Here is a 23,561-nt window from a genome sequence, read left to right as displayed (position 1 = left end):
GTACTGTCTGCCTTCTCTCACATGTGGAACCTAGCTTGAAGTGTCTTATGGAACTGAATACTTTATATACTAATTAAAATTCAAAAGAAATAAATGTAAATACACACATATATAAAACCAGAGGGTAGAGAGGTGGGTGCCAGAGATTAGAGGTCTGGGGGCTGGGAAGATGCTATTCAAAGAGCACAAAATCAGTTCGAGAGATCTTTTTACATCAAGGAAACTATGCATAGTAATATATTCTATACTTGGCAATTACTAAGACAGTGGGTTTTTGTACACTTACTTATTTATTGTGTATGTCAGGGACGGGGAGAAAAATGTATGGCAGTCAGCTCTCTCCTTCTAACCACATGGGTCTCAGGTACTGAACTCAGGTCATCAAGTTTACCAGCAAGCACCCTTACCGAATGAGCCCTTTGTTCTCAATACAGAAGAAAGAAGAAAAAGAGGAAGAGGACGAAAACAAGAGGAGGAGGAGGAAGGGGGAGGGGAGAAAAAGAAAAATAGAAAGAAGGCAGGTAGGCAGGCAGGAAGGAGGCCTTAGAGTCGGTAAAGTGCTTACTATGAAAACACAAGGAACTGAGTTGGATCCCTCCCAGAACTCACATAAAAAAAGCTGGACACATTGACACATGCTTGTTGTCATCCTGGCACTGGGAAGGTAGAGGAAGATGGATCTTTGGGGCCTGCTAGCCAGCATCCTAGCCTATTTGATAACCTCCAGGTCAGCGAGAGACCCTGTCTCAAAATGTGATGGGGGATGAGAATCACCTGAGGAAGGACATCTAAGCCTGTCCTCTGGCCTTTACATGCATACACGTACACAAAACGTATGTGAAGGAAAGCATATGCTAGTATGTTTTATTTATTGTTTTGCAATGTGTACACATATCAAAACATTGTGTGAACTATAAGTATTTTAATTAGGTTACATAACCAACACACTATCTGAACCATTTCCCTATGAAATTTAGTCAAAACCAGACCTTTTTTTGTTATTAGTTCTTTGAGGGCTGCAGAGATGGTTAAGTGAGTGTAGTGCTTCAGGGAAGCATGAGGACCTGTGTCTGACCCCAGAGCTTCCACAGGGCCAAACATCCCAGTATGTGAGTCTGTAACCTGACTGCTAATGGAGGCAGAGAGGAGAAATCACAGCTGTGCATGTGTAGTGGACAGGAGACTATGCTCAACTGTGTTAGCTACCGCTGTGTCAACCTGACACACGCTGGAGCCACTGGGAACAGGAAACCTCCATTGAGAAGATGCCTCCACCAAATTGCCTATAAGCAAGTCTGTGAGTCATTTTCTTAATGATCATTGTGGGAGGGCCCAGCCCACCAGGGGTGGTACCATCCCTGGGCAGGTGGTCCTGGGTGCTATAAGAAGTCAGGCTGAGCAAACCTGTTCCTCCATGGCCTCTGCTTTAGTTCCTGCCGACTTCCTCCACTGATAGACTACAAGATTTAAGATGAAATAAACACTTTCCTCCCCAAGTTGCTTTTTGGCCATGATGTTTATCACAGCAATAGATAGCAAAGTAAGACAGGCCTCAAGGTCATCCACTGACCTCCAAGGTGGGCCATGGCATGCAGTGCTATTTTCTTCCTCTCACTGTCTCTCTCTACCCCTTCCCCTTCACTTCTCAAGTCTTCCACACCTACTGTCTACTGTCTACTTGATTAAGCACCCAAATCACAACTGGCTGTGACCCATTCCTAAACTAATTAGAACGTAGAATCTTCATTCTAAAAATACAGGCAAAACGGCTGAGTTACTGCTTCTGTTCATCAACTTTCAACTTTAAGCATAAGAGGAAAGATTTCCAAATACCTACAAATCCTTGTATAGTGACTTTTCTTAATTCCTTTATGAAAGAGAAACAGTCACTGCCTTCTATCCACAGTCTTACATCCCAAGCTTCATTTCTTCGTTTGAAAACTGAAGCTCCAAAGATCCTTTACTTACCTAAACATGTGAAACAAGCTGAGAGGAAAAAGAAAAGTGCTGGAATGAACTCTTCAATTAAGCTATAAATGCTACAGTGAGTAGATGTGAAGAGTTGTACCAGTACTCAGGAGACTGAGACAAAAGAAGCCCATGTTCAAGGCCAGCCTGGGCTACAAAGTAAGTTGGAGGTGAGCCTGGGCTATACAGGAAAACACTATCTCTAGTAAAGAAAGGAAGGGAGGAAGGAAGGAAGGAAGGGAGGAAGGAAGGAAGGAAGGAAGGAAGGAAGGAAGGAAGGAAGGAAGGAAGAAGGAGCCACTCATGGTGGCTTATGCCTGCAATCTCATCACTCAGGAGGCTTAAGCAAGAAGACTAAGAGTTTCAAGCCAAACTGGAGTAGTGAGATCCTGTTTCAATAAAACAGAAAACACAAGTCACCACATTACTTAGGGTAAGAGGGCTAAAGGTTTAGTCCCCAGCTTAGCACCATGGAAACTGTAAGAAGTGGGTTCTTGGGGCTACAGAGATGGCTCAGCAGTTAAGAGAAATGGCTGCTCTTCCAGAGGACCCAAGTTCAGTTCACAGCACCCACACAGTGGCTTTACAGCCATTTGTAACTCCAGTGCCCAGGGACCCAAAGCCCTCTTCTGGCCTCCATGGGCATCAGGTGCATGAGAGACCCAGGCCTCAGCAGAACTGCAGGCATAGCAAAGAGGCCTGAGCAGGAAGTGCCCCCACTCCTTACCTCCTGACTGTCTCTGACCTTTTGCCCTAGCTGCAGAGAGAGCCATGAACTCTTCACCCCACAGGGAAGGCCCAATCAGAGGCAGTCACTGCCTCTGACATTTTGCCCTAGCTAACACCCTGCAGGGCCAATCAGAAGCCATAAACACCCCCCCCACACACACACACACACACACACATACTGTGGGATGTTCTGTATGGCAAATGTGTTGCTCTGATTGGTCAATAAATAAAACACTGATTGGCCAGTGACTAGGCAGGAAGTATAGGCAGGACTAACAGAGAGGAGAAAAGAAAGAACAGGAAGGCAGGAGTCACTGCCAGCCGCCGCCAGGACAAGCAGCATGTGAAGATGCTGGTAAGCCATGAGCCACGTGGCAAGGTATAGATTTATGGAAATGGATTAATTTAAGATATAAGAACAGTTAGCAAGAAGCCTGCCACGGCCATACAGTTTATAAGCAATATAAGTCTCTGTGTTTACTTGGTTGGGTCTGAGCAGCTGTGGGACTGGCAGGTGAGAGAGATTTGTCCTGACTGTGGGCCAGGCAGGAAAACTCTAGCTACACACACACACACCCATAGAGAAGGGCCTATCTATCAGGAGCCAAGAACTCCAACTCCAGGTGCTGAAGCTACAATGTTACAATTTTTTAGACCCAAGAGAGCCAATCAGCTCAGTCCAGGTACTCCTAAGCAGGGCTAGATCCAACCCCAGGTCTGTAACTAGGTGGTCTTGGAATCCCCCAAGTCCCCTCCTCCCACTCTAGCCACTATAAATACCCTCACCCTGTGCTGCTCAAGGCCTCTCTCTTACTCTGCTGCTGCCTCAGTTGGACAGAGCGGCTGGAGTTAACTCATATTAAAGACTCTTTGTTTTTGCATCAGATTAGGTCTCTTGGTGATCCTTTGGGGATCCGGACTTTGGGTACAACAGAGCACACGTGGTGCACATACATACATGAAGGCAAAATACTTGTCTTAGAGTTTTATTGCTGTGAAGAGACACCATGACCACAACAACTCTTACAAAGAAAAGCATTCAACTGGGGTGGGCTTACACTTCAGAGGTTTAGTCCATTATTGATATGGAGGGAAGCATAGCAGCATGCAGGCAGACATGGTGCTGGAGAAGGAGCTGAGAGTTCTACATCTAGATCCACAGACAGCAGAGAGAGACTGCTACACTGGGCATGGCTTGAGCATCTGATACCTCAAAGCCCTCCTCCAATGACATACTTCCTCCAACAAAGCCATACCTCCTAATAGTGCCAGTCCCTATGAGCCTATAGGGTCATTTACATTCAAACTACCACAACACTCATACACATAAAATAAAATAAGGAAATGTTGAAAAATAAAAAAGGAGGAATAGGTTCTGGGTAAGTGAGACGACTCAGTGGTTAAGACCACATACTGCTCTTGCAGAGGACCTGAGTTTGGCTCCTACCATGCATATTGGCTGGCTCACAACCTCCTGTAACTCCAGCTCTAGGGAACCTGAAGCCTTCTTGTGACCTCTTCAGTCAAGTGCACTCAAGTGCACATACCCACACACTCATACACATAATTAAAAGTAAATCCTTAAAACTGTATTAAAAAGAGGGAGAATTTAGTAGAAGATTTTCCAAACATTGGGACATGTCCTTGAAGGGCATCTTGGGACCCTTATCACTCCCTCTTCTTCTCTCTTTTGCTTCCAGCTATGATGTGAACATCTACCTGCTCTACACCAAGACCCGATGCCTTGTCATAGACTGCAAAGCAAAATAATTGATTAATCATGGACTGTAATCTCCCCAACTGTGAGCCCAAATCAACCTTTCCTCTTCCTAAGTTGACTGCCTCAGGTACGTTTGTTATATCAATAGAAAGCTGATTAACCCAAGGGTTTTGTGAAAATTTTGTATTTACCCATGGGAACAAAAAAGAAAAGTGACCAGATATGGGAGGTCAGTAAATAAACCTATTATAGACACAATACTTTTCCCACTCCTGGTTATCTATTTCTGTGCTTGCATCTACTAAATTCAATCTATGTGTACTACAGCTTCCCTTAGCTTCTAGTTTGCTGTATTCTAACTCTAAAAACTGTAGTATTTACATAGTCCTTCATCTCACCTACCCAAGCCTACATACATCTCCTTTCCTCACCAACCTCTTTTTTTTTTTTTTTTTTTTTGGTTTTTTGAGACAGGGCTTCTCTGTGTAGCTTTGCGCCTCTCCTGGGACTCACTTGGTAGTCCAGGCTGGCCTCGAACTCACAGAGATCCGCCTGGCTCTGCCTCCCGAGTGCTGGGATTAAAGGCGTGCGCCACCACCGCCCGGCTCCTCACCAACCTCTTGCTGCTGCTAACTTTGCTTCTATTTCTTGTGAGTCAAATTTATAAGGAAAAAAAATCCACACCTATCACAAGATCCATCAACCCTGCTTCTGAGTATACACCCAAGGAGTTAAAAGCTAGGTCTAGAGACAAGCACACTTGTGTCTACAGCAGCATCAATCCTTAAATTGACAACAGGTGGGACCAATGCAGCTATCTACTAGATAGAAATAAGCAAAATGCCATGTGTGTATAATGAAATATTCTAGACTTAAGAGGAGAAAAAGTCAGTCATATGCCTTAAGACATCATGCTAAGTGAAATAACAGTCAGTCACAAAACACAAATATTGCATCATTTCACTTACATAAAGGTGTCTAGCATAGTCAAATTCATAAAACCAGAAAAGACTACACAAATCCATGAGGGCTACAGAGAGAAATAGAAAGCTGTGATTTAAGTACAGAATATCAGTTTTGAAGATAAAAGTACTGAACATTTGTTGTACTACTGAACTATATATTTTAACTTTAATATATGATGGTAAATTTTACAATTAAAATTCTTTCCAATGTCTACGAAAGAAAATCCATTTTTTTCTGGATAATTTTGAAACAAGCTAGACAAGCATGGGTCACTGGCCAACCTATATACTAAAAAATCGAGTAAGTTTTTGTGCTAGGTTTCAGCTGCACATCCACTCTCCCGTTTGGGTGGGCTGTCTGGTGCCTTCCAAGAGGAGCTGGGCTAGGTCTGGTGCATGCACCTGTCCTTCCAGTACTAGGAGGGCAGGAACAAGTGGACCATGAATCTAGGTCAGCAGCTGGACAGAGTAAGTTTGAGGCAAACGGGTGGGGGAAAAGTAACTGGTAATCTGTATCTCTGAAATCACATCAGCTTTACTTTTGAAAGTAAGTATGTATTTCTATCAAAATATACTTCACCCTCATGTAAACAAAGTTACCATATTTTGTTTTCTTGTTCTTTGGCTATTATTGTTACCACTCTGCATACAAGCAACAGCACAGTTCTGTAATGGCTAAGGAAAAAAGTGACCTCAGAGGTAGTGGTGTACACCTTTAATCCCAGCACTTAGGAGGCAGAGGCAGCCAGATCTCTGAGCTTGGAGCCAGCCTGGTGTACAGAGTGAGTGAGTTTCAGGACAGCCAAGGCTACACAGAAAATTCCTGTTTCCAAAAAAAAAAAAAAAAAAAAAAAAAAAAAAAAAAGGATGAATAAATAAATAAAAAGTGACAGGTGGTGGGGTAGTGACCTTAGGGCTAGCAAGGTGGCTCAGTTGTGTCCATATCTCCAGGAACCAGAGCCCCCAAATGCAAGTCTGAACACCTGAGTGTGATCCCAGGAACCTATGTAAAGATAGAAGCAGAGAACCACCCACAAAGTTGTCCTCTGACCTTCACAAGCACACTGCAGCATGTGCTGACTCTGTCGGTCTCTGTCTCTGTCTCCCTGTCTCTGTCTCTCTCTCCACGTACACACGCACAAGAATGTCCTTCAAAATCATCTTATTTGGTATAGATACAGATTGAGTATCCCTAATCCAAAAATCTAAAATCCCAAATACTCCAAGTACTGACTTAACTTTGTAAGTGAAAACTTCCACAGGACAAAACTTTTAAGACAAAATTACTAAAATAGTCATAAGATTACTTTCATACTATGTATATATGAAGAATAAATGAATTTCATTTTAGTCCTTTTATTTTTTAAATCATAAGTCCTAAGTACTTTTAGTGCCAAGATTCTGAATAAGGGCTACTCAGTGTGTACTGGCATTTCCATGGACCCAGCCCTTACACAGTTCTTTCCCACTATTATGCTCCCTGTATGAGCTAATGCCACTTCTAAGCTGCTGCTTACACATTAATGATCCTCAAATCTACGTGAGGAGAATCTAGAAATCAGTGACCAAAATTAATCTTATCTACTTAATTCCTTTCTTTCCACCTTCCTGGTACACATTCTTTAACACTGCACTCAATTCCTAGTAAATGGTAACATCCAACCAGTCGCCAGAATCTAAAAATTCTAGATGCTCAATTCTCCTTACCTATTCATGGTCCCAGTATACCCCTGGCAGCCATCAGTCACAATGCCTCCAACATTCCTTCCGATGATTCCTTACTCTGGAAGTGATCTAACCTCAGCTAAATCCTAATTTCACCAGGATGTCAGCAGCCAGGTCTGCAGCACTGTCTATTCAACATTATCTAAAATTTAAACTCCAAAGTCTGACAGTAAGCATAATTTGATGTCTGCCTCCTACATATTTTCATGAAAACACTTTTGTATGTTGTCATTCCCTTTAAGAATGTAAAGTCAGGAGCCAGGAAACATGAATGTGCAATGTGAGTCTTCCTTGTCACTGACACCTCCCTAGTTCTAGGCCTGCTGAGGCACCTCCAGTTGTCATTACACCATGCTGCTGTGCTTCCTGTCTTTATGAACTCACGCTCCTACAGAGAATACCTCCACTTTATTCTGTACCTGTGCAGACTTTATACTCATCTTCAAGGGTCACTGAACCATCACCTCTTATCTTTTATCTTTAAATTATTATTTAACCCATTTCTCCTAATAGTCTATGTGCTCTCACAGCCTTTCAGGTGTATTTAAATTTTAAATATTTAATTTTTAACTGATACATAAGACATAAAAAATATACCATACTAAGGACATATCATGTGATGCTTTGACACAGTACACACTATATAATGTTTAAATCAGGTTAAACATTTTGATTCCCGCAAGCATTTACCTTTCCTTTGAAGTGAAAGGACACAAAATCCTTTCTCGTGGTTTTGAAAGACAGTCCTGACCTCTACAGCACCCTATTCTGCATCCAGAATTCCTTACACTTACCTGACTATAACTTCTCACCATCGTCAAAACAACTCTTCTCAGTCTCACCACTATGCTCCCTGACCTCTGGTAAGCACCAGTCTCCCCTCAAGTTCCATCAGATAAACCACTTTTAGACTCCATGTATGAGTGACAACATCCAGTGCTTGTCTTCATGAGCCTGGCTTATTTCACTTAGCACCGTCATCTCAGTTCCACCATTTCATTGCTTCTTATGGCAGAGCAGGGTTCCACAGCACTTCTTATGGCAGAGCAGGGTTCCACAGCACTTCTTATGGCACAGCAGGGTTCCACAGCACTTCTTATGGCACAGCAGGGTTCCACAGCACTTCTTATGGCACAGCAGGGTTCCACAGCACTTCTTATGGCAGAGCAGGGTTCCATAGCACTTCCTATGGCACAGCAGGGTTCCACAGCACTTCCTATGGCACAGCAGGGTTCCACAGCACTTCCTATGGCAGAGCAGGGTTCCACAGCACTTCCTATGGCACAGCAGGGTTCCACAGCACATTTTCTTTTGAGTCAGTTAATGAACATTCAGGCCATTTCTCCTTCTTGGCTATTATGAGTAGAGCTACAGCAAGTACAGGTGTCTTTTTCAAACACTGATTTTACTTCATTTGAATCTATCTCTGCAAAACAAGATTGTTGAATCCCATGGCACTACAACTTGAATCTAAATGTCTCCCACAGGCTCCTTCCTGTCTTGCACCCTTGTCCCCTAGCTACTAGATACTCTGGGAGACCGTGGAACTCTGAAGAGGTGCAGCCTAGCTGACAAAGAGACCAGTAGGAGCTGGCTTTGGAGGTTACAACCTAGCTTGGTTCTAGGCTCACTCACTCTTCTTCCTGCCCTGTACAAAGTTTACAATCTGTCCTTTGCACATACTTCTGTTGCCATGATGCTCCGCTCAAGCACAGGAGGCCAAGCATTTATCAACTAAAAGTTCTCAACAGTGATGCAGACCAACCTTCCTTCTCCTGCTGGGTGTTATGGCCACAGTGAGGCAAGTGTGACTGCTGCACTATGTATGGCAGGAGCTTCCACTCCATCCTCTTGAACCGCCACACTCATTCACAACCCCAGAGGTAGACAAGGGTCTCTTCACCTTCACAAGCACCTGATCTCCTTTTCTTTCTGGTAATTATAGTGAACTGGTATCTACTGACAGCTTAGGATATGTAGGACTTCTTCATGTATCTGCTAGACATTTGAATGTCGTTTTGTTTTAGTTTTGTTCTTGGAGCCAAGGCTGCTATGTAGCCCAAACTGGCCTTGAACTCACTATGTGACAATCTCGTCTCAAACTCATGATTCTCCACCTCAGCTTCCCAATGTTAGTATAGCAGGTATTCATTAAGGTCTAGCCCCTTGGGCTGTGGGTTCTTTTGGGTGTGTGTGTGTGTGTGTGTGTGTGTGTGTGTGTGTGTGTATTTTGGTTTGGGGGTTTTTGTGGTTATAAATTCCATACTAAACCTTCATCAGATTACAGATTGCAAGGATTTGTTCCCCTTTTTTATAAGTTGTTTTTTTTCATTCTGATGATTTTTTTCTCTGTTTTTCTGAAGGAGATTTTTAGTTTGAGGCAATCCATTTGTATTTTTCTTTTGTCTACTGAGCTTTAAGAATATTAACACCCTATCACCACCAAAACCCAAAACAAAACAAAACAAAAACCCTTGTCCTTTTCAATGTCCAACCTAAGGCACTTCCTTATGTTTCACAGTTTTGCATCTTACATGTAAACTTTGAAGTGATTTTATATATGCTTAAAGACTGGAATTTAGTTCTAATCTTCTTCACACAGAAGTCTAATTTTCCCAGGACCATTCATTAGAATGATATCTTTCTCCATTGTGTGTTTCCAGCACCCTTAACCAAGTTAACTATAGACATACGGATTTCATATATCTTCTAGGCTCTCTATCTTATTCTCCTGGTCTATGCCTGTTTTTAATGCCAATATTATGATTATGCCTATTTTATGCAACTATTATGGTATTTCTTTAAAGAATGTATTATTGTTTTTGCTTTGTTTTGTTTTGTTGTGATGAGGTTTCTCTGTGTAATAGCCCTGGCTGTCCTGGAACTCGTTCTGTAGACCAGGCTGGCCTCAAACTCACAGAGATCCACCTGCCTCTGCCTCCCAAGTGCTAGAATTAAAGGTGTGCGCCACCACCACTGCCGGTAAAAATGTATTAATCTTTTAAAATCTTTTTAAGACAGGTCTTCAAACCCTGTAGTCTAGGCTGGACTAGAACTTGCTGGGTAGCTAAGGTTTATTGTTTATATATACTGCCTAAGACTTTACATCAAACTTTATATCAAACTATTTAAAATAAGGCCTATAAGAGCAGATTTGAAGTCAATGGATACTGCCTTGCATCTTCTTACTTTAGCGCACATATTAACAGAATTCTAATTATAACAGTAGGTATTATCTTAACAGAAGAACTGACTTATTAACCACTTCTGTCTATGTGGATTCACATAACTGTGCTACTAATTTAAGACAAGTAGAGACACAAAGGCCTCATACATGGAAGAAAAAGAAAATATCATCACAGCTCTTTAGGCATTAAAGACTACTTCAAGCCACCTCTTTAAAGAGGAGGAAAAATCACTTGGTAACACCTTTTAATATTTGAAGATTAAAAACAAGCCTTAAAATTCACTTAAATGTTCAATCTCATAGTCCAGAAGCCTGAGGGAAAATGCCAACAGTGAACCAAAGGGCAACTTTCAAATATGTTGAAAAACCCTAGTTAACCTTAAATTTGCAAGCTGTTTTTCTTGTCTTTTTTTGTTTTTCTGGCTTCTTTCAAGACATGGTTTCTAGACATGGTTTCTCTGTGTAGCCCTGGCTGTCTTGGAAATCTCTCTGTAGACCAAGCTGGCCTCAAACTCAAAGATCTGCCTGTCTCTGCCTCCAGGATTAAAGGCACGTACCACCACCACCCACTGCAAGCTGTTTTTCTAACAAGAGTTTAGAAACAACTTTGAGTGCCTTCAAGATATGTATAAGAAATTATTTCAGTTCATATTTAAGCACAAAAAGTTCCACAACAGTTTTGAAAAGAGACAGATTAGTAAATTGTTAAGTTTTGTTGGATTTTTCTAAAATGTTTAGTTACATCAACTCTATAGTATTCTATTATTCCAACAAAAATTTCTTTACATGTCATTTTCCTTTCACAGAGCAAAACAGTATTAAGCAAAAACATAATGCTAAAATATAAAAGATTTACCAGGAGGTGGTGGCATACGCCTTTAATCTCAGCACTCAGGAAGGCAGAAGCAGGCGGATTTCTGTGAATTCAAGGCCAACCTGTCTACAGAGTTCCAGAATAGGCTCCAAAGCTACACAGAGAAACCCTGTCTCAAAAAACAAAGCAAAAAAAAAAAAAACCTTCATTTGGCCCAAGCCAGTTTCCTATGAAGAGAAAGTCCATTTTAAATTCCTCCTCAGTTAATTAAGTTAAAGCACACACTGTAGAATACTGGAGATCCTCTGGAGAGAGTCTTCAGTAGAGACACAAATATCTAGCAATGCTCCACAACTGAAATGAAGGGAAAGACAACAGAAAAGAATCCGTTTAAGATACAGAAGGCAGTCATTCATTTTTCTCACCTTCAATTCTTAAATTACTACTTCAAATCAGTAAGATCATAGAAAATGAGTATTTAAAATGTTTTAAGTAAGCAGAGCCATAATTTCTAGAAAAAAGAAAGAACCCCTACTTAGATACATCAATATATAGTAGAGCCTCTCTGTTGTAGAGCATTGTTTTTAAGGTGTGTTGCTTTTGTTCATGTTGCATTTGTTTAACTCTGTGAAGCTGTGTTACTGTGCCTGTCTAAAACACCTGACGGTCTAATAAAGAACTGAACAGCCAACAGTGAGGCAGGAGAGAGAAATAGGCAGGGCTGAGAGGATAAATAGAAGGAGAAATCTGGGAGAAGGAAGCTGTAGCCAGAGAAGGAGGAGGACTCTAGGGACCAGTCACCCAGCTACACAGCAAGCCACTGTGTAAGAGTAAGATTTACAGAAGTAAGAGAATGGGAAAAGCCCACAGGCAAAAGGTAGACAGGGCCAATTTGAAGTTAAGGAAAGCTGACAGGAAACATGCCTTGCTAAGGCTGGGCATTCATAATTAAGAATAAGCCTCCATGTGTGATTTATTTGGGAGCTGGGTGGTAGGGTTCCGAAAAGAGAAAAGAGCGAAAACACCACCACCTCTCGTAGGCAAAAATCCATGGGGAAAGACAAAAGGGTTTATTTAGACTTTCCATTCAGTTAAACAGTCTTATAACTTATGAAAAGATGGCTCCAAAACCTCAGATAAGTTCTGTGTTTTAGTCACTTGTCTTTAGCATCTGAATTCAAAGAAGTCTCTCTTTAAATGTGAGTTGTATAGCGGAGAAATGTTTAAAAATATACATATGTGATCTATTTCATCTCTTCTTAAGACACAAAATACACCCTGACACTTACTTCTTGAACATATAAATGAAAAAAAAATTTAAAAATAAAATTATTAAAAAATAAATAAATTACCTAAAAAGATATATAGCTAAAAGTATCATTAATATAAAAGCACTAATTAAAAAAAATCCAAAACTTATGGTTCTAGTGAGAACTATACAAGACATTAGTATATTCATTAAGTTATCCAGGAAAATAGTTTAGATTGTCACCTGGCACTACTCAGGACTGATTACTGGTCTCATGAGGCCGTATCATCACCATACAGAAATACACAAGAGCCGGGCGGTGGTGGCGCACGCCTGTAATCCCAACACTCGGGAGGCAGTTTGAGGCCAGCCTGGTCTACAGAGCTAGTCCAGGACAGGCTCCAAAGCTACAGAGAAAACCCTGTCTTGAAAAACCAAAAAAATCAATCAAGAAATTAGAAATATACAAGAGAAAAACTAGGAAACTACCTGTAAGACTATCTTTGCTAAATAGTTAATGCTTCAGCATTTAAACAACAGAAGCAAAGACTAGATATTAAAGTTTACCTTAAGATCCAAATATCATTTAAAGTTTCTCCTATTAAACTCTCAAAACCCTTATTTTGTACTGTCAACCTTACAAGAGAATACAAGACATCCTCATAAATACAGAGAACTTGTATGAGTATGTACACTTCCCAAAATGCATCAAAGAGTTTTTTAAATAAAAGTGAATATATTCTACGAAAAACTACAACTAAGGCTAGTTGAAGCATTGAGCGGATGACTAGCAAATAAGCCTAGAAAGTGAAAGCCAACAGTGACATCTAGTGGGCATTTCAAACACCGTCCATTAGACCAGACTATCTCTAGTGCTCACCCTAGGACAACTTTTACCTATAACCCCAAATGAGGAAAGCTTTTCCCCCAAAAAAGCTTCTCAATACAAGCAGTCCATTCTGATAAATATGAACTATGTAACAAAATCATACAACTAAATGTCTTCATAACACAAAGCACTCATTAAGTGTACTGGATAAATGACTAAAGGAAGGCTATCAACTAACTGATCAAATGAGACTGTGATTTTAAAAATCAAGATATTTTGAATTAAGAAACATTAGAGCAAAGCCAACCGGTGGTGGCGCACTCCTTTAACCCCAGCACTCAGGAGGCAGAGGCAGGTGGACCTCTGAGTTCAAGGCCAGCCTGGTTTATAAGATGAGTTCCAGGACAGCCAGAGCTACACAGAAATACCCACTCTCAAAACGTCCCCCCACCCCAAAAAAGAAACCAGCTGGTTTATTTGTGAATTTATTCAAGAACAAAAAGTGCATAATGATGTCAGACAATATTTCAAACTAAAAAAAATGTATATTATTGATAGTAATTTTTCAAAAACTAAAATTATTTTTCAAGGAAAATCCTTTAAAAGTAAAGTAACCCAAGTGTGCTAGCACACACCTGTAATCTTGGCATGGGGTAGGAGGGTATTAGTTCTAGGCTAGTCTCAGCATTGTGGGAAGTCCCTGTTTTAAAAACAAAAGGAAAGTAACAGAATACATATTCTGACCAGCTAGGTGTCTCAAAAAACAAACAAGTCCTGATATAAGCAAAATGGTAAAATGGAACTCTGCAATACCTGTCAATTAGACCAACTCTCTACACCTGTACAGAAAAATACCTTTGCAAAAGCTAATAAGAGAGCCAGGTGAGATTACAGAACCTGGGTATGAGGGTAGCAGTATATCAAACAGGATAGGAAGGACAGTTTTGTATCACTCCTGTCGCTCTTCCCATAATCCTGAGCAGCACAATGAGAAGAGATGAACTCTGCCTAGACTTTGCCTCAGACCCCAATGTAAAGCCCAATCCAGGAAAGGCCAGCACAGGGCAAGACACCACAGCTCCTGACTGCCGGTACTCATGGATGCTCATCAAGCATGCATTGTATAGGGACAGATCCTAGGCTTCAGACCTGCCTGGCATACTTTAGATCTGGGCCTACCCCATCACCACTCTAGTCTCCAAAGACTTAGTCCTAAAACAGCCCTGGCATCTCTGAGCTCTACAGTGTCCCAACAACAAGCTGGATCCCATGGACCAAGGCATCGTCAGTCCTGCCCCAGCATCATACCATCCTTCCCAAAGTCGTATTCATTAGGCTAGCACCTGCTGACCCTGCTATCAAGCAAAGCTGTGTGGGCTGGCATCCACAGACAATGGCTGAAGGAATAGGTGGATAGGCAGACTGGTCTGGCAGCCACAAGTCCATGCAACAAGACCACATCTACAGGCTGCAAGCAAAACCCTGCAGATTTAACCTGCACCTACAAACCAATTCTATAAAGAATCCTGTAAACTCAGGCTCTAGTAACCCTACAGACCAGACTTGGTCAAACATACTCAGGATCCAAGTCTATCCCAAAAGACTGACACCAGTCCAGCATCCGAAGACTGAGGTTCCATAGTCATTACTATAAATCCAGGTTTAGGCATGGCTCTCTGGATTAACTCAGTGCCCTAGCAGTGGGAAGACTCCCATGGACTTTGGTTCCAGGTGTATTCCAATAGGCAACAAGTCCTTCCCAGCATGTGATAGTCTCCAATGGGCCCAGGCATCAGGTCTATCCTAGCACATGAGAAGCCCTTACACACTCATGAACAAGACTACCACAAAGTTACGTCAGTCAGCCCTGAAGACATAGACTTCTAGCTATCCTTCATCAAAACAAGCTCTACTTCTAGGAAGACACCAGACTACACACCAGCTCGTCTACTGGAAGCAGGCCAGACTCCCAGAGGACTCCAGTGCAAACACACCCACGGAGCACCTCAGCTGTCCTTCCCAGAAGTCTCGAGATGGGCTGGCTGGTGACGGACTTTCCCAGGCAGTCTTCAAAGACAGGAATAATTTCCTTCTTCTTCAAGGACACCGACAGTACGATCATGACACAGGAATCAAGAACAATCCATGAAATACTACAAGCAAAGGAACAAAATAAAGCACCACTGCCTGGCACCGAGGAAATGGAGCGCCCTAAAACTGCCTGAAATTCAAACTAACTGCTTTAAGAAAACTCAAGAAGATTTAAGAAAAAAATAATTTTTAAAAAAGTACAATAAAAAAACAAAATTAGAAATGTAAGAAGTGGAAGTTTTTTTTCCAATCAAACAAATTCTAGAGCTGAAAAATACAAATAAAAACTTTTAATGCACAAGAGCAGAAATAATCTAAAGAATCCACAAAATTACACCACAAAAGGAAAACCATGCAAATTCCTGAAAAAAGCTTGCAAAATTTATGACATTAAAAAAAAAAAAAAAAAAAAAAAAGCAGGTTCTAGGAGCTCCAGTAGGAAGACAAGCATCAGGCTCATTTGAAGAACTAACAACAGGCTGGAGAGATGCTCAGGGTTGAAAGCACTTGCTGTCCTTCCAGAGGACCAGAGTTTGGATCCAGCACCCAAGTCCAGTGGCTCACACCAGGGACCTGACACCCTCTTCTAGCCTCCACAAACTCCCCTATACATGTATGCATACAATAACACAGACACACACACACACACACACACACACACACACACACACACACACACACACAAAGAAATAATTCACATTAAAATCACATAAATTTAAAATTTTAATATATAAGATTTTTGTCTTTCCAAATCTGGGGAAAGACAAAAATCCAAGATCATAAAGGTCAAATATCTCTAACTAGATTCAATCAAACAAGGTGACACCAACCCCTCGCTGGGAAGGGTCTTTCAGTGATACAGCTGCTTCTGAATCACCAGTACTTCTGGAAGTAACTCCCAACACTCACTGATGAACTAAGCTGGACTTGGATGGAATGGCTTCTTTGGTGCATTCTCACTGCCCTACTGTGCTGGCTGGTTTTATGTCAACTAGACACAAGCTACAGTCATCTGAGAGGAGGAACCTCAATTGTGAAAAGGCCTCCATAAAGGTGGGCTGTATGTGAACCTGTAGAGCATTTTCTTAATTAGTGATTAATTGCACGTGGTGCCAGCCCTGAGCTGGTGGTCCTGGGGTCTGTAAGAAAGCAGGCTAAGCAAGCCAGTAAGCAACATCCCTCCATGGTATCTGCACTAGCTCCTGCCTCCAGGTTCCTAACCTGCATGAGTTCCTGCCTCACTGCTTTTAATGATGAACTGTGATATAGAACTGTGAACAAAATGAACCCTTTACTCCCAAAGTTGCTTTTGGTCACGTTGTTTCAACACAGCAATAGCAACTCTAACTAAGTCACCTACCTAGCACGAAGAACATTTGTTTCTCTTGTTTTCCCCAAGAAAACACAAGGATTCTATATACAAAGGCATACATTTGTTGGCATCAAAACAAAACATGAAGCAGTAAAGTAAAATTACGCAATCACAGGTAAGTTGTTACTAGTTTAAAGTAAATAGCCATTACAAGTATAAAATCTTTTATATAAAACTTGTGGTAATCACAAAGCTTTATGCCAAAGATAAAGATTAAGATCAACACACATTACTGGGAAAGTTGCCTAAGCAGAAAATAAGAAAAGAGAGGAGGTGCAAAGGACCTGCCTGAGGTGTTCAGAAGGCAATGAACAGATGGCAGGAGCAAATTCTGGCCTATCAATCAGCACTGTGAATACAGAGACCAAATCCTTCAATCAAACCACCAGGACTTGCCAAGATTTCTGGGAACACTTGTTTCCTGCCTTTTAATTCTTTTAGTCAGCAGAGAAAAGGAACATGTACCCACACCCTAGATGGCATTAGGAGCCTATAAACTTATTTTGGTGAATTAAAAAATAATTTTAATAAAGCAAATATAAGTGAAACATTAAAGTACTCCAAAGGTGAAGTGATTACTGTACAATTCTTTTAACCTTTCTTATGCCTGAAAATTCCATAATAAAGCATTAGAAAAAAAGATGGCAGTTCAAAAGAATATAAACATTATATGCATAGTTTTCAATATAATTTTCTTGTTTTATGACTATCATCTATAGAATGAATTAAAGAAACACACATTTTAAAAAAAGAAAACTAAAAGATATACCCGAATTTCTTGAAGGTTGTGAAAATTATTTCCTACTCTGACTGAGATTTTGCTTGGAGTGTAGCTTTCATCAGATTTATAGTCTGCGTAGATACACAACGTCTTCACTGTGGTTTTTCTTCTAGAAACAGTAAAATAAAAGCACGTGCTTTATCACATCAAAAGAAAACAGTAAAATTAAAGCATGTTCTCTTCTAAGGTTCAATTAGCAATCTCCTTTTGTTTGCCTTCAACTTGCAGGCGAAAACATGTAAAAATGTAAGTACAGATATGGTATTTTACATATTCAAACATACCTCATGGAGAACACGGTCAAGAGCTAATGTATGTAAAGAAGCAGTTAAGCCAAATTAGGTGTTTTAACATACAAACAAGCATTATTGATGCCCATCCTTTTTATTTAGACATTACACAAGGAAAATGTTCTAGCAAGCCTGGATTTCTTTACTAATTAATTAATTAATTCCTTATATTAATAGTTAAAAATACCTAGCTAAGTGATATATCAGGCTCAACAAATAAACACTTTAATAAAAAGCATGCCCTGCCACTTAATGTACAAAATAAAATTCTACTCCATTTCAAAATATACATACATACCCCTTGGGAATAAGCAAAAAACGCACCATAGAAAATTTACCTCAGGGAATGAAAAAGACTGAAAAAATATTCAATTTCTAAAACAAAAGGAAGAAATTTAAACATGGAGATATTTGTTTACCATCATATTAGAAGATACCAGAATGAATGATAATACCCAAATCATAAGAAAAAGAATATTGAGCCAATAAATAAATTTGTGGCTTACTAATTCAATTTCTAAGTGAACTGAAAATTCATTGTCTTCTGATCATTTTAGGTTTGTGTGTTTAACTTGGGGTGCTGATAAAGGTGAGAAAGCTAAAGAGGGGTCACTGGTATGTGGAGCTGGAAGGATGCCTAAGGTGAGGATGGTGTGGTGGTTTGAATAAGAATGGCCCCCAGACTCATATATTTGAATGCTTAGTCATCAGAAAGTGGCACTACTTAAGAAGGATTAGGAAGCATGGCCTTGTTGGGATAGGTGTGGCCTTGTTGGAGGAAGTGTGTCACTGTGAGGGCAGGCTTTGAGGTTTCAAAAGCCCAAGTCAGGCCCAACATCTCTCTCTTCCTGCTGTCTGCAAAATCAGATGTAGAACTCTCAGCTACTTCTCCAGCACCATGTCTGCCTGCATGCCATAATGCTTCCCACTATAACGAGAATGAACTAAACCTCTGAAACTATAAGCAAACCCCAATTAAATGCTTTCTTTTGTAAGAGTTGTCTTGGTCATGGTGTCTCTCCACAGCAAGATAACAGAATATATGTGATATGAAAGAAAGTAGGCAGGAGAAATATTAGGGGTAGAAAGGTTTCAATAGGAATAGGGGTTAAGAGGTTAGGAGGAAGGTTAATCAAAACAAAGAATTATGAAAAAGCCATATGAAAACCCACTATTTCATAAACTAATTTAAAAAGAATAAAGAAAAAGCACAAGTTTAAAGGGAGGTACCCTACACAGGTAACCAATGTTCCCAGAAGCCATAATTCCCAGTGTCTGGAGGGGGATACTCCTCAGGAGTTGTTAGCTGGGAAAACCACAGAGCCCCCAAAACAACACAATCTACCGACATCATTCTTGGTGGCCCACCAGAACTAAATAGGACCCTGTTGTTCAAGGGACAACACAGTCTGGTTGGCAGACATAGAGAAATGAAGCAGGAATTGGGTTGGAAGCTTCCTCTCTGGTAGCTATCTTTCACAGAATTAGAGAGTGCTCTCAGCAGGCTGCTGGGAGAAAAGTCATTAAACAGTTTGTTAAATTAAAATTACAATGTTTTCAATTTTTTGTTTTGTTGTTTTTTGAGACAGGGTTTCTCTGTGAAACAGTCCTGCTGTCCTGGGATCTCTCTGTAGACCAGGCTGACCTCGAACTCACAGAGATCCACCTGCCTCTGCCTCCTGAGTGCTGGGATTAAGGGCCTGTGCCACCACTGCCCGGCATGTTTTCAATTTTTAATGGGCTTATCTGAACATAATCTCAACAAAAACTGAAAAGCATCTATATTTTAAAATAATCATGCAAGTATATTGCTGCAATAGGGGAAAAGGATAGTATTACAAAAGGATCATATAGGAAATGTTTGTTTAAGCACATTAACCTATATTAGTGCAAAGAAAAGAGCATAGATAAAACCGTACAAAATTTGCAAATCTTACTATTTTAGGTGGGTAAAAACTACAGAAGATCTTAATTTTCTTCCTTATAATATCTCTATTTTCTAAGTAATTTTTCAGGATGAACATGTCATTTGGCCATCATGGGGAAAAAATAGTTAATTTTTTACATTGACCCTCCAAAAACATTTAGAAGTCTACTAAAAAGGGCTTTACAAGTTAAGTGTAAACTGGCACTGCTTAGTAACACTGAGTTCCTTGAGCAAAAATAACCTGTGTCAAAGGTCAGCCTATAAAACAGTGGAGTCTGGAGCTCTTCTCTGGAAAACCAAACTCGCACACCTGACTACTCATCAGAAAAAGGGGCAAAGATGAAGGTTTTTCTTAAGAAAATACATAAACCTTAGTTATTCTGGAAGTGTTGACAGGACAGATATTATGATGTTTCTTAAAAGACCAGAGCTACCAAACTGACATCTCAGCAAGGACATATCAAGGGAAAGAAACAGACGCAGAGAAATTTTGGAAGGCTACTAAAGACCTTCTTGACGAGCTTATAAGCAGGAAGTAAAGTTCTCCCTAAGACAGAAAGATCAGAGACCACAGAGATTAAAAAGAAAAAACAAAACAAAACAAAAGCAGATGTAAAGGATCAGTTTTTTTATATAATAGTATAACTTCCAAGTCATGAAATTTGGGATAACTTAGACACCAAAACCTATATGAACACCAGGGTGAGTTTAGAAAGGTGAAGAATGGTAACAATCAATGAACATTAAAAACAACAGCAACATACAACAAGAGAGTACTCTGCAGCTGACCCAGAACTAACACTTCCTTCCTATGTATTCTCTCTTTGTTCTATCACCAACTCACTGCTTCTCTGAATAAAGAATAACACAAGGGTAAATGACCTCAGTGCTCTATCTACAAAGAAAACCATGCTGTTTCTCAAGCAACAGCGCACTCGGGAAGGAAGGTGGGGTGTAAGCCGCGTGCTAGTCAAAGAGGCGGAAAACTCGAACCTTCTTCATTCGGCTCATCGTCACTGCACTCAACACCTGCCGCATGCAAGGCACTGTGCCAAGTTCAGATGCGAGTTTGTCTTCCTTCCTTTTTGATCACTGCTACCTTCCTTTAATTAATGGTACGTGGTTTGCTTGACAGCCACTGACAGCAATTTACAGTGATGAGTAGATATTTGTAGTTATTTACATTTGAGCTAAACCATACTTTTTTTCTTGAGGCTTATGAATCCCCAGAAATGATAGGCATAATTTATGCTATCTACATAGTTATATGACATTTGCAGAAGAAACTGCTACTGCAGCGCAAGTCTAAAACTACAACTCTACAAGGTACAGCAAAGTTTTTTAAACTACTAAACTTTCCCTCATACTGATTCAAAAAGTAATAATACTACATAAAAACCATGTTGTTTCTCAAATAATAGAACACATGGGAAGATAAAATATACAGGCTGAATCACAGTGGAAGATGCTGGGATTACTCAAATCATCACTCTAATTATGGCCACTGCATTGAGTAAACACCTACTGCATGCCAAGCACCTTGTTAAACTCCTAGGAAGCATTGATGGAAGGAAAAGGGAGAAATGCTTCCCTGTTTCTGATTGACATAAGTATCTTTCCTGACTTCCTCTGTCCTCCAATCTATTAAATACCTTCTCCTAAGAAACAGCTTTGGGCAAGAAACATTTCCTTTGTTCCTTCATACTATAAATATAAAACCATGCCTATCTGGTCTAGCTACAAATGGATGAACGAGTCTTTAATTCTAGGGTTGGATGTTACCAAATACACTTAACTGAAGATTTGATGCAGTTGGTATGCTTTCATTAGCTTCTCAGTTCTAACAAGTGATACTTTGTCCTGCACCTGCTAGCTCCTGAATAATTTCTCATCTGGTTAAGAATTCAAGACATGCCAGGCAGTTTAATCCCAGCACTCAGGAGGCAGGGGCAAACAGCTCTCTGTGAGTTCTAGGCCAGCCTGGTCTACAGAGTGAGTTCCACGACAGTAGCCAGGCTACACAGAGAAACTCTGTCTCAAAAAACAGAAAAAACAAACAAACAAACAAAAACCACCTGGCAGTCTCACCACACTAATGAAGAAAGAGCTATGAGTGGGGCAGCAGATGATGTCTGCACAGGACCCCTGTGAGCGGGCAGGAGACACAAGTCCACAGGACATGGGTACAGTATAACTGCTACGCAAAGAACGGCTAGAGAACAGCAAGCCAAGTGCTCTTCGTCATGGAGAGATGGGCATGATTACAATCCCAAACCACAGAAAAGTTCTCTTCATAACTGAGACCCTGGAGAGACCAAACCTTGCTGAAGATGCTAATCTTGCCCAAGAGAAATGCCACTGAAGAGTGATCTGGGACACGTGTGGGGAGAGGAGGAAGGTTACAGGTAATCTCTTGTTAATGCTAATGTGTTATCTACCTTTCTGAGTAAGCCTCTTATGAGTACATAGCATCCAGAAGGATTCTAAAAAAAGTCTTAGTGAGGAAGCAGAAATGAGACCCCAGGTACCTAAAGTCAGAGAACAAAGAGGTTCACAAACAAGTAAAACTACACTCTTAACAGTCTGGGAAGAGATAACTGTTTTTATAAAGCTGTTATGTAACCTAACATACAACAGGGTATTCCTTCTAAGTTTTAACAAATAACTAAATTTATTATATTTCCTCACATAATTTCTAATACAGTAAGTATAAAAATAAACAAAAGATTTGTTGGAGTCCTAAATAAAGGTTTACTGTGGGCATTAAGAACAGAATGTTTGAGAACAGCTGTCCTAGAACAGGACTGACAAGCTATAGCTTCCAGGTGCAGGCAAATGTGTGTGCCACTGACTTTTCACTTAAATATTTGTTTACATGTTTTCTATGATTGCTTCTGCACTAAAACAAAAAGACTGAGTTCCTGCAACAGGGATAATAAAGAACTTTTACAACTCTGCAACAAAAACAAAAACACCTTCAAAATGAGCAAAGGATTTGAATAGCATTTCTTCAAGAAGACACACAGCTGGCCAGTAAGTACACAAGAAGCTGCTTAGCATCACAATCAATAGGTGTCAGGGTTTGACTAGCAAATGACCTTCCCAGGCTCATGTGTGTGAATGCCTGGTTCCCAGCTGGTGGCACTGTTTGGGAGGTTATAAAGCTTTTAGGACATAGGGCCTGGCTGACAGGGATGCGTCTCTGTGGTAGACCTTTAAAGGACAGCCTTGTCTATATTTCCAATCTGTAAAGATATGAAGAGCAGCTGCTCCCCCCCCCTCTCTCTCCCTCCCTCCTACTGCCACAGAGAGCTGCTTCTGCCACCGTGTCTTCCTTGCCCGATGGCCTATAACCTCTGAAACTGTGATCCAAAGTAAATATTCGTTCCTAAGTTACTTCTGCCAGGTATTTTACCTGTTACCTGAAATACCTACTCCACCTGGGAAATGAGAATCAAAGCTATGTGATATTACTCACATGCATTAACATGATCATTATTTTTAAAAAGAAAACCACAGATGCTAATATAATGTGGGGAGAAAATGAAGCTTATATGAACTGCCCTAAGGAATATAAAGTTGGGTATTTGCTATGGAAAACAGTATGGAGGTCCCTTAAAATATTAAACAGAACTACCATTTGATTCTAATAATGAGAAAAATGATATAACATACATCCTAGAAGGAGGGTGTGTAGATTACAAAAAGGCATATATCTAAAATATATTAAATATTTAAATTCTCAGTGAGATATTCAAGAAATACAGGTAAGTGTGAACTATTTTATGACTTTTTTCAGAATGAAATTTACAAAACAAATGCTAGTATTACAATTCAATTAACTCTGGATGTTCAATATTGAACTTTGAGGTTATCATGTTTGTATTCCTAGACCAGCAATTTATCTCAGATTT

At 40.4% G+C, this 23,561-nt stretch overlaps 1 protein-coding gene across 1 annotated transcript in view; it reads right to left on the bottom strand.

The window, feature by feature from the left end:
- Positions 1-23,561, bottom strand: part of Anapc10 (anaphase promoting complex subunit 10) — a 57,163-nt gene that overhangs the window by 19,239 nt on the left and 14,363 nt on the right. Inside the window, exon 4 of the mRNA XM_059264314.1 lies at positions 17,419-17,539. Coding sequence (XP_059120297.1) covers positions 17,419-17,539 — 121 coding nt within the window. The remainder of the gene's footprint in view (positions 1-17,418; positions 17,540-23,561) is intronic.

Source organism: Peromyscus eremicus, chromosome 5 (assembly GCF_949786415.1).
Source record: "Peromyscus eremicus chromosome 5, PerEre_H2_v1, whole genome shotgun sequence".
Lineage (NCBI taxonomy): Eukaryota > Metazoa > Chordata > Mammalia > Rodentia > Cricetidae > Peromyscus > Peromyscus eremicus.
Note: the sequence above shows the minus strand (reverse complement) of the source record. Positions and strands in the feature narration are given on the sequence as shown.